Source organism: Sebastes fasciatus, chromosome 15 (assembly GCF_043250625.1).
Source record: "Sebastes fasciatus isolate fSebFas1 chromosome 15, fSebFas1.pri, whole genome shotgun sequence".
Classification (NCBI taxonomy): domain Eukaryota; kingdom Metazoa; phylum Chordata; class Actinopteri; order Perciformes; family Sebastidae; genus Sebastes; species Sebastes fasciatus.
The window spans coordinates 31,469,209-31,497,181 of NC_133809.1; the positions used below are offsets into that span (position 1 = coordinate 31,469,209).

The following is a 27,973-nucleotide window of genomic DNA, read 5'->3' on the forward strand; positions in this document are numbered from 1 at the left end:
CATTTTTCAACATACTACACTATGACTTTTTACAGTATGCAGTAAGTGCTCCAATCAGTCATGGGGAGTTTTCACAACCTGGCGACCCAAAAGTTGGTCTTATTAATGGCTTATAACTTATCTGTAAAGCATTTGTGAATTGTGAACTTCTTTAGTTTAGAAACATCAACTTAAACAAGAAACAGCATTGGCAAATTGTAAAAGTTTATTTACAATACATTCAGTATTAGTACATAGACAAATGTGGAATGAAAATTCTTGATGCTTACTGGAAATTTGGTCATGAAAATAACAGTTTTTGTCAATATAGCTGCTACTATACCTGTCCTTTCCCACCTTTAAACAGGTATTGATCTGAATGCTGTAGACTTTTATAAAGGAATTACAGATTCATTTTGTTAATATAATCCTGAACCAATAATCAGTAACATACCCATTAGACAGTCTTGAGCATCAGAGGGAGTAGCATCAAATATCATAGAGTATAAACATGATCAAATATGTGCATGTTAGAATAACATATTTTTTATACATTCTATAAAACCATAACCTCCTGCAGTCTCTGGGGTTCCAGACCCCATGTTGAGATACAAAATCAGTCATTGATCTCTCTGTTGTGTCATTTTAGTCGGCCACTGCTCTCTTTGGTGATGCATGTAAAATGAGTTCAAAAGAAGGGAGTCATACTACACGTTTCATCACATACCATAGTTTGTCATATACTGCATTCGTTAACCCACATCACTTATGTTTTCTTCATTTAAGTTTCACTTTGACCAACATTTCAAGTGAGACCTGAGATAATAACACTGACCTAAATTGTGTTTGTTGATGCAGTCACCACAGTAATGCTGTCAGCACAGTGATGTAGTTACCATAGCGATGCAGCAGCTGCCACTGTGATGCTGGAGCAGTTACAAGCTAATCAGACTCTCCTCTTCCGCCTCTGGCTCCACAGTGTCGACAGCTACGAAGTCAGCTGGGAAGAAGCTTTCTGCAGGAGGAGCCGGAGGCGGGACGCTCGGGCAGCTGCGGCCGGGCTGGGGCTGGTTGACAGGTTGGTCGATAGGGTGATAGACGAAGCAGTAGGTTCCAGGTTGGGAACTGTTCTTAACACTGAGGGCCAGCTCTGTAGGAGCCAGGGGCTGGTGAACACCATCCATGTACGCACTGAGCATGTAGGAGTCTGGGGGAAAGAAACAAGGAGGCATAACGTTACCCCAAGAATGATGATAATGTAGTGATAATATAATAGTAGTGAAGAACAAATTCTCGACACTGGCAAACTTAAAGAGGACCTATTATGCTTTTTCCCTTTCCTTAATAATAATTGTGTTATACAGTTTGTCTGTGCATGTAAAAGGTCTGCAAAGTTACAAAGCCTAAAGTCCACGCCAAAGATAGTTAAGCCGCGGACACACCAGAAACGTCAGGAGGACGTGTGTGGCGTGGCGGCTGCCTGGCGTGGCGGTTGCGTGGCGTGGTGGCTGCATGATTCACGCGTCGGGCGTTCACACCAGCTGCATTTCAGCTGCGTGTCTTCTGCTTTTCTGCTGCTGCAGCCGCTGCTGTCAGCCCTTTCTTTCTACATAGAGTTTGCCTTTTAATGGCCATTTCATTTCATTATAAATATCATTTATATTTATTTTAGACCGAGAAAGGTTAGGAAACGTGGTAATTTGTAAATTATAGTAATAATCCACAATTAAAACTCCGTACTATATTCAATCATGGAGCTCTCCAAGTCACTGCATGTTCTAGAACACTGTCCGGCATATATTTCAGAATAAAAGCGTTTCGTGTTAACAAATGAAGGAATTCTGTCCACAGAAAAAACACTTGAGGGCTTTTATTTTGAAATGAAAGCAGGAAGTGTTGATTTAAAAATAAGTCTTTACTTTTTTTTCATCTCCGTAACATATTCTACAGATAGACATCAAAACTGTAGTAATCTTGCTGGTATGATGTCAAAATGATTGCAACCTCTGCTTGACAACAATGCCAGGAGGGTTTTCTTTTAACAAGTCCTCCAACCCATACGACCACATAAGTCGTTTGTTCCTACCCTCTAATACGACCCACAGGAGTGTTTCCTAAATTAGCAACCCTACCGGTGGCAAGAGATCAACACAACCTCATACCTAAACGTAATGTCACGTGGTTAACTTTGTGAAACAGTCACAGTTTGGTTATGTTTAGGCAACAAAACTAAATTACTTGGTTAGGTTTAGGTAAATATGATTGTTTGGGTTATAATAAGTATGTTTGTTACGTAACTCAAGTTATGTACGTAAGTTAATTGTACGTGACATCAGTTAAAGTGGCAGTAGGCAGTATATTTTTGGCATCATTGGGCAAAAATTCCCATAATAACCTTTCAGCATATTGTAGTTCAAGTGTTCTGAGAGAAAACTAGACTAACATCTGAGGAACGAAATAAACATTACAGTAACAGAACATATATTTGATCAGCGCTGCCCAGTTTGACCGTTTGGTCGGAGTTTGCAAGTGATTGACAGCTGGCTCTCATAGACGGCAGCTGGACAGCAGACCTCAGATCTTGTTTTCCTCCGGTCTGTGAAATCTTGCAGAGGCCATTAGGAGCACCGGAGGACACAGAGGAACATGATTTTTATCAGGTTACCTGTTTCATGTACTACTGTCACCATATAGCGACCGTTTTATAAAATAACTTTTTAAAATCATATTTGCTCCAATCTCGCCTACTTCAGCTTTAAATATATTATGTAAGTTAACTTATGTTCGTGATTTCACATGAACAGCGACCTCCTGAGTCAAAGTCTCGTGTGTATTTGACCGATCCATCAGCCCAACCTTCCAACCTCTTCCCTACACTGACTTTGTCGGTCCTTATACTACGTCACCTGTCTTCCTCCTTTGCTCCCATCATAACTACTATACGGCCACTAGAGGTCGGCGCCGAACAATAAACGTAAATATGGGTCGTAATAAGGTGCTTGTACCGAGGGTGAGAATATTGACTTCATGTCTGTGTGTTAAGTACTGAGCTGCATACAGGATGTGGTTAGCCTAGCTTAGCATAAAGATTGTAAGCAAGGGGAAACATCTAGCCTGGCTCGCTTCAAAGTTCATAAATATACCAACTAGGGCTGTCAAAGTTAAAGCGATAATAACGAGTTAACACAAAATGTTAGAGTGAAGATACTGGCATCATATGAAACTAAAAAACCTAATGAATCCATCGGTACCAACCATGTCATACTAGCTTATCGTGAATGAGGCTAGAAAACGCTCCAAATTTACGCTGAATTTGGAAAAGGAACACATGTCAGGCCATTTTTAAAGGGGTCCCTTGACCTCTGACCTCCAGATCAGTGAATGTAAATGGGTTCTATGGGTACCCACGAGTCTCCCCTTTACAGACATGCCCACTTTATGATAATCACATGCAGTTTGGGGCAAGTCATAGTCAAGTCAGCACACTGACACACTGACAGCTGTTGTTGCCTGTTGGGCTGCAGTTTGCCATGTTATGATTGGAGCATATTGTTTAATGCTATATGCAGTACCTGTGAGGGTTTCTGGACAATATCTGTCATTGATTTGTGTTGTCAATTGATTTCCAATAATAAATATATACATACATTTGCATAAAGCAGCATATTTGTCCACTCCCATGTTGATAATAGTTGACAAATCTCCCTTTAAGGTACATTTTGAACAGATACAAAATGTGTGATTAATTAGTGCATTATTAAATTGCTGGAGTGCCCCTTTAAAATAGTTTGGATTTGAGAGTAACACTAACAATCATGTTCTCTTGTATGAGGTCAGGAACTGAATTGTGTGAATGAAACAAATGAAAGAGTAATAACTCATTGCTGACAGTAACATGTGACAGACATTTACCTTGTTCAAAGCGTGCCGCACACTGCTCCTCCAGCTGTTGTATTGTCGTGGTGGGGAGGACACCCAGAGTTTTTGGGTTGGTTCCAATCTCTGGACAAGACACTGTCAGAAAGTCCTGTACAACAGAAGTACACAAAGTGTTACACCAAGATAACTGCATGGACACATCTCAGCTTGTTTGTATGAGTCTGTGTGAGTGTTCACAGGCACAGTTGGGATACTTCTGTGCTTTATTCTTTTCACTTTTATTCCCCCAAATATAAGCTCAATACATGGTACATCTATTAGTGTGTTTTCCTATTTGTTCATCTGTAAATATTAGTTCATGAATATTGCATTTTGATTATATTGTGCTTTGAGCCATAGTACATACTAAGACTGGCAGCATCAAATACCAATCCTCATTGTCTCTTTTCAGCGTGTGAGTCACTCTGACGCTTTCAGATCACACAGTGTGCTATTGTTGATAATGTCTTCTCTGTGTGTGTGTGTGTACCCGCACAGATCCTTGGTCCATGCGTTCCTTGTTGGTCGTGCGTCGTCTCTCCCAGCGGTGGATGGAGTCCTGAACCTCTCTGCTGAGCTGCCGTGTTGCTGACCTCTGCTGGTCAAACGTCTTAATGTGCTCCAGAGCCCCGTAGGTGGTGGTCAGATAATAGGAACCTAAACAATAACACACGTACACACACACACAAGGGCATGGTCAATAATGTGATAAACACAGATAGAGCAACAGGAAAGACTGTTTAAGTGTTTACTGGGTACCTTCTCCTAGTGCCAATGATGGGTCCATCAGCTCCATCATGTATTCAACATCCAGCTGCAGGGCGGACAGATTGGATCTGGCCAGGACATACATCATTACTGGCAGGAAGTCATCAGCGCCATGGGCCCGCCCTAAACACACACACACACACACACACACACACACACACACACACACACACACACACACACAAACATATAAATACTTTGACAGGGTAAACTCCAGAGAGGAAACTATTTTAAATTTGAGGTGGAGAGGTTCATACACTTATTCATGTTAGTCTAAAATAAGTAGATAGCCAATCTTTTGTGCCAATGTGTAGCATTTTTAAATATGCCCAGTTGAGAAATGTTAAGAATAAATTGCCACTCTCAGAATTTGATTTTTGTCAGGGTAGAAAAACCTTGGTTGCTGTGGCAACAGGGGGCAATTACAGGATAATGGCACAGTGAATTTTCCTTCATCTCTGAAGAGTCTCTTGAGTCAGTTGAGACCACCACAAGCCCCACAGGAACAGCGTTGGCCAGGGAGGAGACTTTGGCATAGTGGCCACAGTTGGAATTGCAGTTTACGTGACGCCCACTAGCCCAAAAAGTCCATTTGTCATAGACAATCATAATGAGAGAAACAGATTTAAAACAATGAATAGATTTTTTTTCTAAAATAAGTCTAATGTCACAATTTTAACCATTAGGTCCAATAAAAATGAAAGGGCTGTATAATTTAAAAATATTAATAATAAGAAATGAATAATAAATGGTAAGTCAGCCAGAGAAGGACTGTAATACTCATGCTCGCTATGGGGACAAAAAACGCAGACACCTGAGGAAGCCTGAAAAACATATTTGGTGTACGCGCCTAGTGAGCAAAATTTATTGGAGTGCCACCTTGAAGAAGTACATTAAAGGGTTTTGAAGTGGGGTTGTATGAGATACTTCTCCAAGTCAGTGTATTCCCTACAGTACATGACGCTCGGCACGCCCCCAGTTTGGAGAAACAGACAGAAGTACCAGCACTGGAGCAAAGTAATGTACTGCTGTGGACGGAAGCAGCAGAAGAACAGATTATAGACACCTAAAAGAAAGGCTCACCTAAAAAGATCAATATCAGTTTAAGTATATCATTTATAATATATATAGTATAATATAATATTTCGAATATTTTCATCACTTTACTTTGCTATGAGACAGCTATACCTACTATACAGTTTATGTTTCTGACGGGGAATTGAAGCCGTTATCTATGCTCTCGCCAAAGCAACCAGACTCCATTGAAAAAAACAGTAATTTTACTCTACAGAACAGGGGAGTTGCTGGTCTACTGAGGCCTCGATGGGTTAGTTTGTTTGTGTTATTTTGTGACTTTGGTTAGTTCGGATTCACCAAAGTCACACAGTAACACAAACAAACTAACCCTTTGAGGCAGCGGTAGGCCAGCCAGCCCCGTTTTCTGCAAGGTAAAATTACAGGTTTTATCAATGGAGTCTGGTGGCTTTGGCGAGAACATAGATGGATACAACGACTTCAGTTCCCTGTCGGAAAGGACTGTCTGACAGCAAGATAAAGCAGTGAAAATGTTCTAAATACAGCGTACACTTAAACTGATATTGATTCTTTTAGGTGTCTAAAATCTGTTTACCTGCTGCCCCCGTCCACAGCAGTACATTGCTTTGCTCCCGTGCTGGTACTCCTGTCTGTTTCTCCAAACTGGGGGCGTGCCGAACGTCATCTACTGTAGGTAATACACTGACTATGGATAAGTACCTCATACAACCCCCACTGAGAAACACCCAAACTATCCCTTTAATGGAACACATGCAGTAAGCAGCAACATGTCTCCTGGCGAGTTTGACTTTTTTAATAATAAACAACAGTTCTATCAGAATAGCATTAGGAGTCGGAGGTTAAAGGACTGTTCTGACCTGGAGAGCTGACAGACATGGAGTCATAGATGAGCTTGCAGGCCTTCAGCATAAGCTCAATCTTTTTCTGGGGAGAATACTCCAGATGGAGGTTGTTCAGTTTGATGCTGATCTTCTCCATAGCAGAGGCCTCGGGGACGGCAGTGGTTACTCCTAATGCCGTGGTGGTGCTGCCTAGGACGCCAGACTGACACACACAACAACACGCACACCATCAGCATCACAACTGCTACTGCTGCTACTACTAGTAGGAATATAAATACAGCACTGTATGTAGTCTCCTGTAGAAGTGCTCACATCCAGTCCTACCTGGTTCTGTGCCAGTTGTTTCATGCTGCCGTCGTTGCTGTGCAGTTTCTCCAGACTCTGGTAAATTGGCTCCCTCAGTGGCTTCAGTACACTCTTACACAGAGCAACTTCTACTATGCTTTCTGCATGGACACACAACAACCCCAACACAGTGTCAACAAACACTAAACACTCACAAGCAACAGATAAAAAAAGAATGGTCAAAAGTGAGGCCAAGATATCCTGAATTTTGGGTCAAGCTCTAAAAATACAGGATCCTACATTTCCCATAATGTAACTCAGTAGAATCTTTTCATTAGATCTACATCAAAGGTCTACATCAAAGGTCAAGTCCGCGCCCCCTTTTGGGGGACAGAAAACAGAAGATCTCATAGACTTCAATGCAATTTGACGTGTGTTTGTCATACGCATCCATCTCTTGTTATACAAACGTTTGTTTTAGACACACGTCTCAAAATTATTTTGCGATCTTGCCTGAACCTGAGCGTTCGTGATACCTTAATAAATGAAGGTTGATCGCCGCCATGTCCCTTCAGTCTTCTCCCGTCCAACACAGTGGAGGATATTGCTGATCCAGACAACTCTACATATCTGATTGAACCCTGTTAGGCTGAGTGTTGTCTGTAAATAACCAACGTGTTGATAGTATGAGCCTCAAATGTCAGTGTGAAAGCCTCGTTAACCTGCTACACAACAGCTTTCCATCATTTTCTCTCCTGTGACAGCGAGTTTCTTTTCCCCCAAAAGGGAGATGATGCCATGCTGGTCTGGTCTATAGCATGGAGCCATAAAGCCATGCTGGTCTGGTCTGTAGCTGGTCTGGTCTATAGCTTGGAGCCATGAAGCCATGCTGGTCTGGTCTGTAGCTGGTCTGGTCTATAGCTTGGAGCCATAAAGCCATGCTGGTCTGGTCTATAGCATGGAGCCATAAAGCCAGGTTGGTCTGGTCTATAGCTTGGAGCCATAAAGCCATGCTGGTCTGGTCTGTAGCTGGTCTGGTCTATAGCTTGGAGCCATAAAGCCATGCTGGTCTGGTCTATAGCTTGGAGCCATAAAGCCATGCTGGTCTGGTCTATAGCTTGGAGCCATAAAGCCATGCTGGTCTGGTCTATAGCTTGGAGCCATAAAGCGATGCTGGTCTGGTCTATAGCTTGGAGTCATAAAGCCATGCTGGTCTGGTCTATAGCTTGGAGCCATAAAGCCATGCTGGTCTGGTCTATAGCTTGGAGCCATAAAGCCCTCCATTAGATCTTTTTAGGACGTGGCAGGGAAACAAATCAGAGATCAGCGTTTCTGTATTTATTGTTGATTCAACCAACTACACACATAGCACGGCATACACAGCATAGCGTTATTACTGTTAGCGGTTTGTTTAAAGTAGAAGTTTGGAGACATGTTTCAACTTCTTCTGTTCTCTCTGTTGCCGTCTATGAGGGACACGGGATTGTTTTCCCTGAAAGGGGACGTGGTCATGCGAGCCTACTCTGGATGACGTATTGCCGGTCTGATGTATCGCCCGTCTGATAAATGCCCACATATTCCAGACTCCCTGCCCCCAGTTCCTTACGCAGGTTTTCTGTTATAAATTTGTAATTTACAAACCCAAACTGAGATTACCTCTTATGACATCATCAGGGTTATTTTCTCAGATTTTACAAAGACAGAAGACATTAACGTTCACAGGCTGAGTAGTACAATACACTGTATATGAGTGAAATATACAAAGGACATAACAGTTTAACAAACTTCCCCACATAGTTAGTCCCACATAAAATGTGAAGAATTCAATTGAAAAGAGTTTTAAAGTTACCTAGTTTGTCTTGTGTGTACTGATGTTGTGGCTCCAGCATGGCTTGCAGCTCTGTACTCTGCAGTAGGTAACTCTTCAGCTGAGTCATCATCTGTCTGATCTCCTGTAACAGCTCAGTGGAGGAGGAGTGGTTCATCATGGTCTCCAAGGTGAACGCACGGTGCTCTTTTACCTAAATACAAATTATGAAAGCCCAACTAAATTCCATTTGTATTTTAGACTTTTAGCTGATGTTGTTTTCAAGAGAAATATGAATATATCAGCTGGTTGTTGAACTCAAAATCCCAAACAGATGAGGAACTTTCTCCCTCAGTGTACTCACCAGGTTACCGAAGTAGCTCAGAGGGTCTCTGGCCATCTCTACGATGCGCTGTGTGAGGCGGCGCTCGTGGCTGATGAGGCCGGTGAGGACGGTGGACAGGCGGTAGCGGGCTCGGTCCAACATAACAGTGGTGGGGGTTCTCTTTACTGCTACCTTTGGGCTGCGGCTCCCTGCAGGGCGACTGGAAAGAAAGTATTTTTCTTTAGTTTTTCTTCATCTCTTGTACGTCTTACATTTAACCCTCTCCACCACAGTGTTAGATTCAGTGTCCTTGTGACACATGACATGCTTTTAGACACATGCAATTATGGAAACGTTCTGTGAAGTATGACTCGTGACTTTGGATCCTTTGACCGACATAGTGGTACCAATTGATTATGAGGTCCAGTCTTCACTCTGGTCTGAGACCTTCTGTGCAGGGAGGCGTCATATAGAGATGAATTTATATGCATAGCTCAAAATGCTTTGATGATTTGAACCCTGTACAAAGTTCCTGTCTGTGTTAATAAACATCTTATATCTCTCTCTCTCTCTCTCTCTCTCTCTCTCTCTCTCTATATATATATATATATATATATATATATATATATATATATATAAAAGATGCATTAACTTGGACAGCCCTAATATATATACTGTATATATACTGGAAAAACAAAGTTCGGAAACTTGTGTTTGGCGGATTATTTCTCTGTTGCTACAATGCTAATGGTCATTGTATTTTACATCGTTGGAAAGCCTGTTTATTTACCTTCGCAATGATGTCCAACTTGTAAGGATCATGCATTTGTGGGATGAGCAGCACAGCTGATTATGTGGGTAGCGCCCAAGAAAAATGTTCCAAAATGCTCTGCCAATGGTAAACAGTGTATTCTCATAAGGCTACCAGGAAGCCTGCAATGACTGCCCTTCACCGTCAGGCCCGTTTGCGCTGGTGTCGACAACACAGACCTGAACATGTGGGGGACTGTCATGTTCAGTGATGAGTCCAGGTTCTGTCTGCAAAAGTTGGACGGCAGGGTCAAAGTATGGAGACGACGCGGAGAACGCTATGCTGATTGTTGAACCGATGGAGTAACAGCTTTTGGTGGGGGCAGTGTCATGGTGTGGGGCGGCATCTCCCTCACTGGCAAAACAAAGCTTGTCATCATTGAAGGCCATCTCAATGCAGTGAGATATCGGGATGAGATTCTGCAGCCAGTGGCGATCCCATATCTCCACAATCTGGCACCTAACTTCATCCTCCAAGATGACAAAGCTCGCCCCCACAGAGCCAGGGTTATCACAGACTACCTCCACAATGTGGGAGTAGAGAGAATGGAACGGCCTGCCAAGAGTCCACACCTCAACCCAATTCAACACTTGTAGGATCAGGTTGGGCGTGCTGTACGTGTTAGAGTGACCAACACAACCACGTTGGCTGACCTGCAACCAATCCTGGTTGAGGAATGGAACGCCATCCCATAGCAACGTGTGACCAGGTTGGTGACCAGCATGAGGAGGAGGTGCCAGGCTGTTGTGGCTGCGTATGGATCTTCCACCGCTACTGAGGCTCCTGACGGTGTATTAAATGAATAAAGTGTAAAATTGACAATATGTCTTGTTTGTTCCTTGTTACTGATAGAGAGTTCAATCATCCAATCCATCAAACAACTCAAAACAAGAGCCAATACCAACAGGAGAATACACTGTTTACCATTGACGGAGCATTTTGGCAAATTTTTCTTGGGTGCTACCCACATAATCAGCTGTGCTGCTCATCCCACAAATGCATGATCCTTACAAGTGGGACATCATTGTGAAGGTAAATAAACAGGCTTTCCAACTATGTAAAATACAATGACCATTAGCATTGTAACAACAGAGAAATAATCCATCAAACACAAGTTTCCGAACTTTGTTTTTCCAGTTTATATAACGCATTAACGCAACTTGCGACTTTTAGGCGTCCATGTCATACTAGCTTGTTGCAAAGGAGGTTAAATAACGCTCCAAACTTGCACTAAATTTTGACGAAGAAAAACTGTCATGGCCATTTTCAAAGGAGTCCCTTGACCTCTGACCTCCAGATCAGTGAATGTAAATGGGTTCTATGGGTACCCACGAGTCTCCCCTTTACAGACATGCCCACTTTATGATAATCACAGTTTGGGGCAAGTCATAGTCAAGTCAGCACACTGACACACTGACAGCTGTTGTTGCCTGTTGGGCTGCAGTTTGACATGTTATGATTTGAGCATATTTTGTATGCTAAATGCAGTACCTGTGACATGCAGTTGCATACTGCTTACTAAATGAATGATTGACTTTTCACACTGAAGTAAACTCAAGCAGTACGTCTTCTCTTCATCACATGACTGTATCCATATTTTACTGTTACATATTTTTTCTATAGTATATTATATACATATGAGCTCCCGTGTTTTTCACATTTGTATGCGCTCTGTTGCTGGCTGGTGCCAGAACCGTCTGCCTCGCAGTCCACCATTACACAGTCTGAAGAGACGCAATTTATTTTGGGGCAGTTGAGTATACATCAGACCAGCACAAACAGGTACTTCGCAAAAAGTTAAGGCCCCGCCCCCTTTTGGGGGATAGAAAACAGAAGATCTCATAGACTTCATTGCAATTTGACGTATGTTTGAATTTTAATTTTGACAAGTTTGTATGCATTCTTGTTATACAAACTTTTGTTTTATACACGTCTAATAATTATTCTGGGATCTTGCCTGAACCTGAGCGTTAGTGATACCTTAATAAATGAAGTTGATCACCGCCATGTCCCTTCAGTCTTCCCCCGTCCAACACAGAGGAGGATATTACTGATCCAGACATCTCTACATATCTGATTGAACCCTGTTAGGCTGAGTGTTGTCTGTAAATAACCAACGTGTTAATAACCAACTGTTTGATCTATAGGCTGAGATTTAGTTGGAGACGACATTATGATGCTGCTATAACATTAATGTATGACTGTATTACTGCAGCAGCCTCACACTCAAGTTAATGGTCTGGTCTATAGCTTGGAGCCATAAAGCCATGCTGGTCTGGTCTATAGTTTGGAGCCATAAAGCCATGCTGGCCTGGTCTATAGCATGGAGCCATATAGCCATACTGGTCTCGTCTATAGCTTGGAGCCATAAAGCCATGCTGGTCTGGTCTATAGCTTGGAGCCATATAGCCATGCTGGTCTGGTCTATAGCTTTGAGCCATATAGCCATGCTGGTCTGGTCTATAGCTTGGAGCCATAAAGCCATGCTGGTCTGGTCTATAGCTTAGAGCCATAAAGCCATGCTGGTCTGGTCTATAGCTTGGAGCCATAAAGCCATGCTGGTCTGGTCTATAGCTTGGAGCCATAAAGCCATGCTGGTCTGGTCTATAGCTTGGAGTCATAAAGCCACGCTGGTCTGGTCTATAGCTTGGAGCCATATAGACCCTCTATTAGATCTTTTTAGGACATGGCAGGGAAACAAATTGTTTTTGGATTTATTGCTGGTGCAACCAACTACACAGCAACTCTTCAGCATAGCGTTATTACTATTAGCGGTTTGTTTAAAGTAGAAGTTTGGAGACATGTTTCAACTGTTACCGTCTATGAGGGACACAGGATTGTTTTCCCTGAAAGGGGGTGTGGTCATGAGAGCCTACTCTGGATGACGTATTGCCGGTCTGATGTATCCTCATTTGTACGTCATACTTAGTATGAATAGTAGTATGTGATTTTGAACAGAGCGTACTTTGCCTCTCCAGACCTACTTGTGGTTTTGCTCCTGTTCCTGGTTCAGCTCTCCTTCTTCCTCTGTGCTGCTGGTAGAGCGGGAGTCTGGATCAGTTACTAGCACAGTACCCCCCTGTGGTGAGTACAGCGACACATCTGGCCGCCGCGCCGGGGAGGGAGGGGGTACTCTCATCCCAGCAGTCTGATTGGCTAATCCTCCTCCAGCCTGGTTGGGGCACACAGGTGCGTCTGGGGAACATGGTTTCCTCCTTGGCGGAGGGACTGGACGGGACGGTCTCTTCACTAATGGTGGACAGTGGGAGCTGGGTTTTTGTTTGTCCTCCTCTTTATCCATTTTCACCTCTTTCTCCTCCTTCTCATCCTCTTTCTCTCTCTTTTCCCTGTCCTTTTGCACCTCCTCCTCTTGATGCTGGTTGCTGTTCTCTTGTTCAGCGCCCTCACCCATCTGACCTGATTTACTTCCCCTTTTCTCCCCTCCTCTCTCTCCTCCCCCCTCTCTCTCAGTTTTCTTTGCAGGATTTTGTCCCTTCTCTCTCTCCGTCCCCTCTCCTACCTCTCGGTCAGTGCTCTTCCTGGAGGAGGTGCGACGGAGAGGAGCAGGAGGCAGTGGGGGAGCGGCTCGGCTCTGCAGGGGGACAGGAGGCCTCGATGGAGTAAGTGATGTAGACTTCCTCTCTTCTCTCTCCCCTACTCCTCCCCTTCCTTCCTCTTTTCTCTCATCTGCTAGAGTTACAGAAGATGGGGAGGGGGGAGAGGAGAAGAGGAGGCCCGTCCCAGACCCTGAGCCCAGGCTTGGGGGTCGGGGTGGGGGGCGCTTGTATTTAGTCTCCTGGTTGGTCATGGTTCTAGTCTGACCTTTGACTTCTGTGCTGATCTTCTGTGGGGCTTCTCCATTCTGCAGGGAGGAGGTGATGTTTGGATTGGGGATGATATCAAGTTTAGAGATGGAGGAGTGGTTCAGGTCTTTGTTGGGGCTCTCCTCCACAGTGACTGGGTTGACATACAGGTACGGTCGGCTGTGGTTCTGATCCAAAACCAGGTCCTGGTCCTTTGCCTGCTGGTTCAGATCGGACATCCAGAAATCTGTAACACATGCAGTCAGCGTTAAAAAAGTTGTTTTGTACTCATTTCTCACTCATTTACTGTCCTTGATTTTTTTATATACATATATATATAAATATATATTTCGCTTAGGAGACCGGTGTTCGTGTCCCGTGTGAAACCACAAGTCAAAGTTGATTTATTTGTCACGTAACTTCTGGTTTTATTTCAACCCAAACCACGATCTTTTTCCTAAAGCTAACTAAGTAGTTTTGCTGCCTAAGCCTAACCAAGACGATCTATTCCTAAATCTAACTAGGTAGTTTTATTTTGAAAAGACTGGAGCGGTAATTAACACGTGCGTCACGTGTTGCTGGACATTCGTGGGAAATAGCATGAAAAATACGTTGTTGAAAGTTGTGATGAGCGTTATGAAAAAAAGGGAAATTTGTGTCTATGTACACAAATCAAATAGATTAAATTTCATGACAATTTCACAAACTGCCGGGAGACTGTGTTGTACTCTATTCCTTTAAGGATATGTGTCTCGAAAGTTAAAATATAATACAGTCTCAGAGGATATATATATTAATTCCTTTACAGTGAACCTATTCACCTTTTAATGCCCATGAAGATCGGTAAATTTGGTGTAATGCATAGATTACATATCTCATATATTCATCACATAGCCTATTCATGCTGTCTTCATGTTTTTTCTCTTTTGTTGTATCTTTTTTTGCTCGTCTCAGTGCTTCATACTTTTCATATTTTTCAAAGTGTACAGTCATTCTGTGTCTGTATATTTCCATACATGCTGTCATTCATATATATTTTCATTGAAACATTTCTGCTAAGGAGTGGTATTGATGCGATTCCTAGTATCTTCTATCTTCCATCGCTGTATCCTGCTCTTTGCTACAGCAATGACCCAATGATGTAGATTGCACTAACGATGTCGATTTATCTACCTGCACCCATAGCAGAGATGACCTCCAGCTCCTCTCTCTTAGTTGCCGTGGTAATAGCCTGGGGTAACCTCAGCGGGATGGCCAGAATGTCCCTGTTTGATGGATTTAATATTAAAAAGCCAGCATTAAGTGTAAGCAGGGAGTTCTGTATGTCTCATATGATCTCTATGTTGTAAATGTGTGGATGCATATTGCATGTTATGCATGTTTAGTGTACTGTATAGATGTATGTGTGCGTGTGTACATGTGTTTATTTATTGTGTATGTTTACTGTATATGTATGCCTTGAGTGTTTATGTGCATTTGTCTGCAGGTTGTGTGTTTTTATGAGTATGCACATGCTGTTTTTTGTGTATGTGCATTCTGTATGTATATGGACGTATACAGTATGTTCATATGCTCTTATGTGGGTGCATTGTATATGTTACCTGCTGGCACAGTAGAAGGAGATCAATTTGAAGATGTCATCAAAAACCATACAGGAGCCCTCTAAGTGGAGAACTGTGACAGAAAACAATTGAAGAATGAATGCTATCCGTGAAAATCATGCATTTTGTATTTCCACTCCCTGAAGCGTTTCTAGTAGCTATCTGAGGCAGGAGGCTGTGTAACACGTACATGTCTTGTGTTGTTTGACCATCCGGTTGTGTACGAGCGGCGCCCCCTGTTCATCAGGCAACCGTACTGACAGTGTCATGCCCTTGTCCTCTGTGCTGTGAACCAGGAACGCCTGCAGATGTCAACATGTGGTTACAACTCCAAGGTCAGAAGGAGAACATGTACAGTGAAAAGCTGAATCAAGTATGTACACAAACACATACAGTGTGCAACACCACAAACATAAATCTGATATTTTCAGATATTTTGCATCACATTTGTATAAACCACAGATTGAGCAACAGCAAAACAACACAAGTTCAACCAATATGGGTTTTAAACGCTGATATTTTTAGGACCCATGGTTTCCTATAATGTCCTAGAAAGAAAATTACATATAACTGTAAATTCATAGGAAGAGTCATGGAAAGGACTATGTCTTTAGGGAAAACTGAGACACTTTTCAGTTGGCAAACTTCCAATGAATTCCTAGAAACTATTTAGTCAGCGCACAGCAGGTCATACAAAGATGTAAAGTCTACAGTCAAACATTGAAATGAACGTTTTCAATATGAAATGAATAATGAATGAATATTTACTATGGCTGAAAGGAACAGTTTGACATTTTAGGATATATGCCCTATGCTTTCTTTCCGAGAGTAGATGAGAGGATTGATATAAATCCCCCTCACCCCCCCATATTTCCATAATGTTTTTATTAGGTCTGTCAAAGTTAACGCATTATAACACGTTAACGTAAATTAATTTTAACACCACTAGTTTATTTATCTTTTTAAGCTAGAGTGAAGATACTGGCATCATATGAAACTAAAAACATAATGAATCCATTGGTACCAACCATGCCAACAGACATGCCCACTTTATGATAATCACATGCAGTTTGGGGCAAGTCATAGTCAAGTCAGCACACTGACACACTGACAGCTGTTGTTGCCTGTTGGGCTGCAGTTTGCCATGTTATGATTGGAGCATATTGTTTTATGCTAAATGCAGTACCTGTGAGGGTTTCTGGATCAATATCTGTCATTGTTTTGTGTTGTTAATTGATTTCCAATAATAAATATATACATACTTTTACATAAAGCAGCATATTTGTCCACTCCCACGTTGATAAGAGTATTAAATACTTGACAAATCTCCCTTTAAGGTACATTTTGAACAGATAAAATATGTGCAATTAATTTGCGATTAATCGCGATTGATCATGGACAATCATTCGATTTATCGCAATTAAATTACTATTTTAGTTGATTGACAGCCCCAGGGCGTTAACGAACGTTAGTCGCCAGATCTCGCGAGACTATGTCGTTGAGACAGAGACAGGTCTCAAACAAAGATAATTTCTCCTGATTTGTCTGGAAAATGCCATTTTAGTGTCTAGTAATTTATGAGAAATGGGTCCAATATTTTCTTTGCTGACTATTTGGCGAAAGAATCAGTCATATTCCGTGTTCACGTTCACTTCTCCCATTGGAGTTAATAGACGGAGGACATGCCGCTAGTCTGCTAAAGGGGCAGTGGTGAAACCCACGTGACACAGATACAGGAAACTGACTCAAAATGCACCATCTCCCTTCTGAACTGTCTCTGGTGTGGAGCTACAATACAGCCAGCAGACTATTAGCTTAGGTTAGCTTAGCTTAGCATAAAGACTGGAAACAAGGGGAAACAGCTAGCCTGGCTATGTTCTAACTTAAAAAGTACAGCTACCAACATCCCTAAAGCCCACTGTTGAGGGGGGGGAGGGGGGGGGGGGGGGGGGACCGGAGTGTGGGCGCTACGCTTCCACGGCGGTTATTAGCTGTAACCGCCATATGAGAGCAGTGCAGAAAGGTGGCCAGTAGCTAGCCAGTGGGTCACGCTCACATGCACGAGCAGGAACTAAAAAGGCCCCCAACTATGTAACCAAAGCACAGAGAAACTCTGATTCCAACACACACAGAGGGAGAGAGACTTCATTCTCTGCTCAGGTAGACATTACTCCTCTATATCTTTACATAGACATTAGTTGTTTTCTGCTGTGTTAATGCTCTGATCATCGTATAGAGAACCTTTAACTTTGGAGAGAGGAATGCTAACTGTTTTCCTCTGCTTCCAGTCTTTATGCTAAACTAAGCTAAACATGTCCTTGCTCTACATACGTGAGGCTTGTCTGCATAGGAGGTTTTTCAGTCATCTGTGCTTCGCGATATACGCGCGTTACGGAAATCTGAAGCCTATTTTTACACTTCAAGTCTATTTCCTTCTATTTTATGCACCTAACTACAGTGTTTGTGTATTGGGCTCGAGCATTCTGTTAGGGCAATCGACAACTGCTTATAAACTCAACATAAACTCATATACTTTCAGAATTTTGTCTGCATTTTTCCTATAATTAGTAGCAAAGTACATAGTTATTTACTGTAAACTTTCTAAAAAATTTAAAAAATGATGGAACCCTTAAATAAAGTATTTTTCTGTGTCATTGTATAAAACAATCACCAGAGAATGCCCTGTGATGCCCTGCAGGGCACTTCTGTTGCCACCACTGACATCTAACACTCTATATTGTTTTCAACTGTAATTCAAAGAGTTTTGAGGTGAGAACAGTGTGTAAATGTGTTTGTGTCTCACCCCAGCCGTCTCTTTCTCCATTATACTAGTGGTTTGGTCTTGGCTGAGTCCTTTGGGCTGCCATACCGAGACGCTCCCAACCAGCCGATCTATAGGACTCAGCGATGGAGGAGTTGGAGAGGATGGTGGGATAACAGGGGGAGGTGGAGATGAGGAGGATGGGATTGTTGGCGATAATGGAGCAGGAAGAGAAGGAGGAGTGAAAGAGGGGGTAAGATCAGAGAGAGTCGGCTGGAGAGAAAGCAGGGGAGAAGGAGAGACTGGGGTAGGGGAGAGTGGAGGAGGAAGAGATGGGGGAGGAGGGTTGGAGGAGAGAGGGGGAGGAATGGAGGGAGGAGGAGGATTGGAGGAGATGGGGGGAGGAGGTTTGGAGATGGGAGGGAGAGGGGGAGGAGGTTTGGAGACAGGAGGGAGAGGGGGAGGAAGGGTTGGATGAGTGGACGCAGGTAGAGGAGGAGAAGAGGGGAGCTGGGAGGACTTCACCGTAGGAGGTGGCGGTTTGGGTCGACATGGCCGGACCGGAGGGTTGGAGGAGGGCAGGGAGGGTGGAGAGAGGGGAGAAGATGGAGGGATGGAGGCAGGAGAGGGGATGGATGGAGTGTCAAGTGGTCCTGTCAGAGGGCTTGTAAGGCTGTAAAGGAAAAAAAGGTTAAAGGTCAGAGATGAAAATAACATGAGGAGGATTTGTTTATATGCTGTCTCTGATTCAGTCTGCCTCCAGAAACAAGCATCTGGTCACGAGGACTTGACTCATTCTTGGTGACTGCAGAAACACAAGTTTCTCCTGTGTACTGCATGCATTTTGTGACACATGATGTGTTTCATTACTGTGAATAATTGAAACCGTTGTTGAGAGGACCGGGAGCCATCCATTTGTTTTAAGGAATCTGCTGCATTGTTTTGCTCTATGGCATAAAACAGAAAGACAGCTGCTGTTGCAGTGCATAGGCTTAAAGGATAGAGCTGGTGTTATTCTATATTTTTCTTATTGTCATCTATTTCCATGAAAACACCAAAACCAACATGTTAGCCCATCTCTCAATACTTCCCAATGTCCTGACCTTGTCTGTGGCGCTCAGCCAATAGCCATTGGTTACTACCATAGACTGTATAAAATATGGACGTGGTTTCCGTGACGTCACCCATAGGTTTCTGAAAAGCCGTCATGAAACTAAAAGTGGTTGGCTCCGGCAGTCACCATCTTGGCAGTGACGACATAGCCTAACTCCAGAGCAGACATCTAGCAGCTAGTGACCTGGTACAACACCCACCTGTCACTCAAAGCGGCAGCGCCCTCATTATGCCTAACTCTATGCCTTAATATAAATTAAACCGGTGAGTAATATAAAATCCCCCACTTCCTTTTTGGCTTCATTTCTCAGCAGCAGATTGCCACTGGGTTACTACATAACTCTTTAAAACTGCATTCATGGATTTTTTTGGGGCACTTGAGAGCAGCAGAGCAAGCATTAACCTACTTTCACATTGTAAAAGTTGTTATGGTGAGCATGTCAGCAAACAGCTTCCTGTTTACACCTTATCATTTATTTGGAGTTGTTTCACCCCACCCAATGAATATAATATTCATTCTCCTTTTAACTCCGTTTTGGTCTCCACCAACTCCTGAGAAAAATACCTGTCTCTTTAGCTGCTAAACTCTCCACTATGTATCAGATCTTTTTCAGTAAAAAACAGCTGCCTGCTGCTACTGGAAACAACACTGATGGAAGCGTTGGGTAGAACCAAGACAATGAGCTGAGAGATGATAAAACGCTCGGTACAGCTGAGGAGAATTGCAGAGTTGATGATAATTCTCTGTGGGTGTGTAACTACAAGCGACACATTACACAAAGTTAATTGAGGCCTTGTTAATACACAATTGTTGATTAATGCAGCTTTAAAATTGGGTCTCAGTTATATAATTTCATTTAAAAAAAAAAAAGAGGCTAAAACAGCTGGGCACTATAGTGTTTAGCTAATATTAGTCAAACGGGAAGAACTAGAGCATTTATTGGGGACTATTTTAATGTTAATTATTTATAACTATTTTTTAACAGTTGTCACGGATCCCCTGGACTTTAGTAAGCCACCTAGTGGTTGTTCTGTGTAATGTTTTGGATGGTCACCTAGTGGTTGTTCTGTGTCATGTTTTGGTTGGTCACCTAGTGGTTGTTCTGTGTAACGTTTTGGTTGGCCACCTAGTGGTTGTTCTGTGTAATGTTTTGGTTGGTCACCTAGTGGTTGTTCTGTGTAACATTTTGGTTTGCCATCTAGTGGTTGTTCTGTGTCATGTTTTGGTTGGCCATCTAGTGGTTGTTCTGTGTAACGTTTTGGTTGGCCACCTAGTGGTTATTCCTTGTAACGTTTTGGTTGGCCACCTAGTGGTTGTTCTGTGTAACGTTTTAGTTGTCCATCCTTTTGACAGTTCTGTTCTTCTACTTGCTCGGTTTGGTAGACATATCATTGATGTATCAGTTTGGTAGACATATCATGGATGTATCAGTTTGGTAGACATATCATGGATGTATCAGTTTGGTACACATATCATGAATGTATCAGTTTGGTACACATACCATGAATGTATCAGTTTGGTACACATATCATGGATGTGTCAGTTTGGTACACATATCATGGATGTATCAGTTTGATACACATACCATGAATGTATCAGTTTGGTACACATATCATGGATGTGTCAGTTTGGTACACATATCATGGATGTATCAGTTTGATACACATACCATGAATGTATCAGTTTGGTACACATATCATGGATGTGTCAGTTTGGTACACATATCATGGATGTATCAGTTTGATACACATACCATGAATGTATCAGTTTGGTACACATATCATGGATGTGTCAGTTTGGTACACATATCATGGATGTATTAGAGACATATCCAGTGCCATCCTCATCTCTGTCAAACCCTAACACAGCATTATCCTGTAACTTTATTATTTATTGAATGACTTTCCGTAGGTTCAGGATATTGATGTGATGAAGCATTATGAATCATATTCATGTACTTATGAAGTGTATAAATGCACACCTGCCTGGGATGGTAAGATTCAGTGATGTGTTTTGGTACACGGGCATAGAAGTTGATGATGCGACTGTCCCGATTAAAGAAGTGTATACCGGATACAAGTTGGGATGAACTTGCGATGCAGGGTTTCTAACTCGTTTGTATCGGTAACATCTGATTTATTAGTATATAATTATAAGTAGTGGTCCTATGCCTTTATTATTTAGAAATGTGACCAATAATTTGTGACAAATAATTTTAGATTTAAATTGATTCCTCCTCTAAACTGTTTCTCAAGTGCGAATCTCCATCATCTCCACTACTGTCAGTAACCAATTAGTCTACTACGGAGGCCGATGTGTGTAATCCTGAACATCCTTAAATTGTTTAACTGTTAAATGTGATATGAAAGTGTAACTGGGGACAGAGAGCAGAAGAGATGCACTGGTTTAAGGCAGGGTCCAGGTCCGGTTTTATTTCATCTTTTGTCAGAGACTTTTTTTTAATTGGCACTACAAAGGACTTGTGAAAAGGCCTGTTTGTGGTAGAGGTAAAAAAGAAACAGCATAAATGCGATCCTTACTGAGTTACAGTACTAGAGAAACAAGTATGTCAAGTAAAAATTGCACTTCTTTAGTTAATTCATGATTTGTTGTTTGCTTAAAAAGAACCAAAGAAATAAAATCAAACTCTCTGTACCATATAGAATTGCATTGCATCATATTCTTTATGTAATCGCATCATATCGTGTTGAATTGTACTGTGTTGAATCAAATTGTGTCAAATCACATAGGGGTGAATTTAATGGGATCTCATTGGTAGTTGCTTCGTATGTATCTTTCATGTACCAGATCGTTGTCATCGAGATGTGTTTTGCATCGGCCTCAGTGATGGAGATGCACATCCCTACTGCCTGTTCCTTTGGAGGGCGATAGAAGGAGCGTTTAACTTGACTGAACAACTGACTGAAACAATGGAGCTCTATGTTACAGAGGAATGAGATATATCAGGGTATCAGGATATACAGAGTATCCTTTAACTGGTCCGAATGCATATTAGCTGCCTGTTAATATCACTAGCTAGCCTAGCTGGGCTAGTGGCTGTTTGCTCTTGTCGTAATTTTTGCTCTTCAAAAACAAATGAAAAACAGGAATAGAGAAGAGGGTTACGTGCAACATTGCCGTTTGAAGAGGAAGCAGTGTAGTCATGTGGGAATAGAGAAAGGAAGAATAAACTTTGAGCAATAACAATATCGGCGGGAGAAAGATGCTACAGTATGGGTAGCTTGACAGTGATGTCATATTGCTGATTTTGCAGCAGTGCCAGTCATCAACCGACTTAACTCTACTTTGCTTTCAGTTGGCAGATGACACCGCTCTTGTGGTCTGATGGTTTTACTTTATAGAGCTCAGAGACGTGACAACACCTTCTGTATTTGTTTGAACTCTAACCCAGTTTCACTGAGATGCAACCAGCACTGCATGCTGGTATTAATACCTCGTCAGTTGAGATGCTGTGTTTGCAGTTAGTGCAAAATGCAGGCTTTTAATAAGAAAACAATGTGACCACATCAGTCCAATTTTAGATTTTATATAGTAGCTTTCAGTGCTATTCAGACTGCTTACTTCCCCCTTTGTAAGCTCAGATTTGCTAGCTAACACAAACCAAAATGGATAGTTTGTTGGCAAACTCTGTGTTGCATCACAAGCAGAATGATGTTATACACTGCTTGTGCCCTTTGAACTTGATCTCTGTTCATACCTACAGCTGAGCCTTGTGTTTGAGCAGGGGAAATATACTCCTTTATTGTGGGGAACCACCACAGTCAGTCCCATGATCCATCAGGGTTGTAAAAAAATATCCATACACTTTAGTATTGTGATATTGTTTTTTGATACTGTATCGATTCTCAAAAACACAATTGATTTCTAATTAATAGTTTACATGCAAGGATTCGTGGCAGACGGTGGCTTACATTTCACAAAAAAAGTAGTGCTATGATGTTACGGGGACTGTGATTAATGCTAATGCAGTTGCAATGCCATTGTTCTTGTCACATAAAAAAGTAAACTTTTTTTACTCAGATTTTATGCATATGGCGGTGCGTTTTTTATATAATGACAGTTTTCCTAAAATGAGATTTGAAAATTTGCAATTTATCCCCTTGCCTACAGTATCGCAATATATTGCGATATATTGAATGGTAACCCCTGTATCATGATACGTATAGTATCACCAGATTCTTGCCAATTCTCAGCCCTATGATCCATTTTGATAGCCAGCAGCGAATCACATGAAACAGTGAAGTGAATATACAGTAGATGTTGACTTTTAAAGAGAAACAAAGATACCTTAGGCTAAGTGAACCAGCAGCCTGTATCAATACTGTGATTTTAAATCGACCTTAGGTCATTTGGAGTTATTAAAGGGTCAATTCACCCAAATTAAAAAAAAAAAAAAACACAAATTTTCAATGTGGTGAGCAGCACAAAGACATTTCATTCACCTCCATTGTTTTGTATGGAGGACGGAACCAAAATAAAAGAATGAATAAATGAGCCCCCTCATTTGCATGATGAGGCAGAAATACATAAAGAAATGTAAAAAGAAATGTATAAAAAAAGAATACAGAAATATATAAGTTTGGGAAATAAATAAGGGGTTAAATGCCAAGGGAAAATCGTGAATAAATAAATAAATAAATGCATAAATACATAAATACATAAATAAATATATATATTTTAGAATAAATATAAAATAAATAAAGAATTAATGCAAAATAAATAAAAAAATAAATAGCAAATAAATGAAAAAATAAATGAATGAATAAAAAAGAATTCAAAAATAAATAAATAAAAATAAATGAAAAAATAAATGAATAGATAAAAAATTAATGATCCAATCAAATAGATTTGAAATTAATAAAAATAAATACGTAAATAAATAAAATGGAAAATTAACCCCAAGAGACTTGCAGGGCCAGGGGCGATCCTGCCTGATTTTACCGTCTTTTCAGAGGCTCTAGCAGGTTAAAGTTTCAGGGCTAGAGTGAAGCTACAGATATCATATATAAAAATAAAAAACCTAAGGAATCTATTAGAACCAACCATGTCATGCTAACATGTCGGCAAGGAGGCTAAATAATGCTCCAAAGTTAGGCTAAATTTTAGCGAGGAAAAACTGGCATGGCCATTTTCAAAGGGGTCCCTTGACCTCTGCCCTCAATATACAGTATGTGAATATAAATGGGTTCTATGGGTACCCACGAGTCTCTCGTTTACAGACATGCCCACTTTATGATAATCACATGCAGTTTGGGGCAAAAACCCTGCAGTTTCTTTCATGCAGTATAAATGTGTTATTTTCTTCTATTCTAAAATGGTGTGTTTGAATATTTCTGCATACTGAGGTCCATAAACAATCTTGGAATTACATAAATTTGTTTATCACTGTAAAGCTGAGATTCTTGTGGATCCAATGAGCCCAACTGTATTCATGTGTGATGATGTTAGTCCCCATAGGAGACATTTCATTGTAGTGAGACCATTTTTTGAAACTTGACCTCACTGTATAAAATGACCTGTGGTGACCTCTAGGATAATCACAGCCTCATGAAACTTTATAACCACAAACTAAAGACCTAGAGCATCCACAGGATGGATGGATCAGACTAGAGACCTAGAGCATTCAGAGGATGGATGGATCAGACTAGAGACCTAGAGCATTCAGAGGATGGATGGATCAAACTAGAGACCTAGAGCATTCAGAGGATGGATGGATCAGACTAGAGACCTAGAGCATTCAGAGGATCGGTGGATCAAACTAGAGACCTAGAGCATTCAGAGGATGGATGGCTTGCCTAGCTACATTGACAATAAGGGGGTTTCTGAGCAGTTTACACAACACAAGTGCTCACCATCCAATTACCGAAAAATGCAACTCCTGCAGAAATCTCCAAATGTCAAACGTTTTTGATCCCAAATCACAGCATGGCTTTTTCTCTGGTGTTCCTCAAGGTCTTGGTGTCTTAATGTGGTATTTTGGAGGGATTATTGATCATTTTTTTATCAATTCTCAGGTGGTAAAAATGGTTAAATTTAGCACCAAATCTATGTAACAAATGGTAGCAACCCCAAAATTGCTGCAACAACTTATGAGCCACAATAGAGCATGGGGATGACCATCATATACTTCCGTCGTAAAGTTCTAAACCCTTATACACTTTTACAATTCATTTTAAATAAATAATTAATTAGTTCATGTTTATTTCTGATTTATGACTAGAACAACTTGACACACAGTGCTGAGCTGCATCTCAAATTAATCTTCAGGTTCCAGCTTTCAGATGATGTACACCACTTCTATGTGACATCTACTGTTGACCTGGTTTCTCCCCCTAAACACCCCCATACCACCTTAAGAAGACAAAAACGGGTCTATTGTGGGTCTCAGAAGAGTAAATAAATAAGGGAATTAATACAAAGATAAATGAATAAAGAAGCAAATTAAAACAGAAATATCAATTTATATCTGATTTTATCAATTAATTAATGGCTACATTTATTTTTAATATTATTTTTGCTACATTTAATGATATAAGGATGATAATATTTATTCATTTATCGAGTCATTTATTTATTCATTTTATTTTGGCAGGTTCTGTCCTCTGTAGTTTTGAAGTGATGGCAGAAATCTCATCAAATCTCAATCAATACCTTTCCTATATGCATGGGTAGATACCACTAGAGGTAAGTTTGAAACCCTGTTTTTATGTAGTTTGGGTGAACCAACCCTTTAATATTGTCATTAAAAGAACAGATATATATGTTAGCATCATACTTCTGATCTGCCTCCTCTATACTATTTCTTACTTCAACCACTGGATATCTTTGATCTTTTTAAGCCACATAGAATCCAGTTCTTTAGTGAGTTCACTTTTCTTTGAATTTAAAAGGAATATCTGGCAAAATGAAGGAAATCACATGTCTACAGAATACGCCCCAGAAGTCCTGTTTGTGCCACACGTCATGTCACGCTCTCTCACAAGAAAAGGGTAGAATAACCATTAGGTCAGCTAAATTTTCTCTGGGATAGCAACACTGCACTTCTCAGTAAAACTCTCAGCGGTCATTCTGGAACACACTTTATTTGACTTTTTCTTCATTATTTCTATTTGGTAACATCATACGCTCATATTTACCACGTATTATTATAGTCTGGAAGATGTTCAGTACTGTAATATGGTTCCAAACGGTCAAAGAGCAATTGTTTTAAATGTCTGGTGAGCTTCCTTAGTAGTCCTTCACACACTATCACTTTACTGAATGCTGGAAGTACATTTACTCAAGTACTGTACTTAAGTACAAATTTGAGATACTTGAGTATTTCCATTCCATGCTAAATTGTACTTCCACTCTCCTACAATTAAAATACAAATATTGTACTTTTTACCATTTATTTGGCAGCTTTAGTTACTTTCCAGATTAATTACGAAATAGGATTGTTGTAGATGAATTTACTAAGGATGCACCGATTCTACTTTTTCAGTCCCGATACCGATAGTGATACCTGGGCTTTGGGTATCGGCCGATACCGAGTACTGATCCAATACCACTTTTTGATTAATCAGCTGTATGTCTCACTGTGTTGAAGTGACTGGGATCATTCTTTTATGTCTAAGGCACCATCAGTTTTGACTTAATCATCGCTTTCCTAACTTTGTAAAACAGAATGTAACAAATAAACACATAGCTGCATCTATTATTAATATAATAAATCATTCACCAGCAACTTGGCAAAAAATACAATTCAAGTGAAAACCTTGTTAATGCAGCAACAAATTATATATATATATATATATATATAAATACATTTATATATTTTTTTAAATAAGCTCCACGTCAAGCAACAACAACAATAAAATGCTACTTATGGATCATTAATAATAATGAATAATGAAATACATAATTAGTAGGCTATAACACTCAAAGGAACTCTTTCTGCATTACTTTTTCAGTGCAGGTCTTGCAATGGAGTATTTTTATACTGCAGTATTACTTTTACTTAAGTAAGGGATGTGAATACGTCATCCACCTCCGACTTTGCTTGACCTAACATGACCTTTAGGATAATCACATTCTCATTAAAGTATAAGAAAAAAGCTACACGATCCTGGCAAAACTAGCTCTTTCACAAATAAATGGAGAAAATAAAAAAATGTCATCATTCTTATTTGATATCCTTCATTGTTAAAGGAGGAAATATTCTACAGCTCATCAAACACAGCAGCTTCAACATGTTAACTGCCACAATGTCCAACTAGTAATAATCGAGTAAAAAGGATCCTAGATCACATCGTCAACAAAGCAAAGTTTAAAGACTGTGAAGAGTGACATTCAGACTCTGAGCTGTGGACATTTAAAATAAAACATGCTTACAAATCCCCACATGCCTTCTAACGGTCTGATCTGCCTCTTCCAGGTGGTCAGTGGAAACTTTCAACCACTCACATTCTGCCAGACAAGTAGGATGAAACAAACTCCAAATGTTACCACTCTTGGTGAAATCTATGCATTAGAAATCTGATTTGGCCAGAAGCTATTGACCTAAATATCAGTCGGTGAGTCATCACATCTGTTTTTCCTGCTCTGGCTGTCTAACTTTCGACCCCCCAACTCCCTCTCCCCTCCATGACAGTTACAACACCCCCCCCTTGTCTCGACAGACTACAGCTCCTGCACTGTATTCTCACCCAGCTACAGACCCCTCACATACTCACTCTGCGTCCTGGGAAACAACGCTGGCTTCCATTATATTTCCACAGATTGAGTGTTCAGCTGCTCTCTGTCACTCTGTCTCTCTCTGTGCTCCATCGAAAACCCCGCCTTTTCTCTGCCCCCCCTTTTTTCTTCGTCCTGTTGATCGCAGCAGGGCTGAATAAGGAAAA

The 27,973-nt window shown here is 41.0% G+C and overlaps 1 protein-coding gene across 2 annotated transcripts; it reads right to left on the reverse strand.

Moving 5' to 3' along the window:
- Positions 1-183: 183 nt before the first annotated feature.
- rin3 (Ras and Rab interactor 3) lies at positions 184-27,973 on the reverse strand. Of its 2 annotated transcripts, none has more exons than XM_074660270.1 (14): positions 27,806-27,973; positions 17,999-18,629; positions 15,386-15,497; positions 15,196-15,268; positions 14,768-14,859; positions 12,776-13,841; positions 9,020-9,200; positions 8,698-8,869; positions 6,888-7,009; positions 6,579-6,765; positions 4,657-4,788; positions 4,394-4,554; positions 3,892-4,006; positions 184-1,186 (listed from the first exon to the last, which is right to left on the reverse strand). In XM_074660270.1, exons 1-14 carry the CDS (start codon positions 27,835-27,837, stop codon positions 915-917), a joined length of 3,348 nt encoding a protein of 1,115 aa, XP_074516371.1. In that variant the 5' UTR covers positions 27,838-27,973; the 3' UTR covers positions 184-914. The 2 variants fall into 2 exon arrangements, with proteins under 2 accessions (XP_074516371.1, XP_074516370.1); XM_074660269.1 differs by having other exon boundaries at positions 4,388-4,554.

Excerpts from the sequence above, each read along its gene's own strand:
- rin3 (XM_074660269.1), bottom strand. The coding sequence starts at position 27,837 with ATGGAAGCCAGCGTTGTTTCCCAGGACGCAGA. Across the intron at positions 15,269-15,385 it reads GGTCAAACAACACAAGACAT|TTCTCCACTTAGAGGGCTCC; the intron begins GTACGTGTTACA and ends TTTCTGTCACAG. Across the intron at positions 8,870-9,019 it reads TGAGCTACTTCGGTAACCTG|GTAAAAGAGCACCGTGCGTT; the intron begins GTGAGTACACTG and ends ATTTGTATTTAG.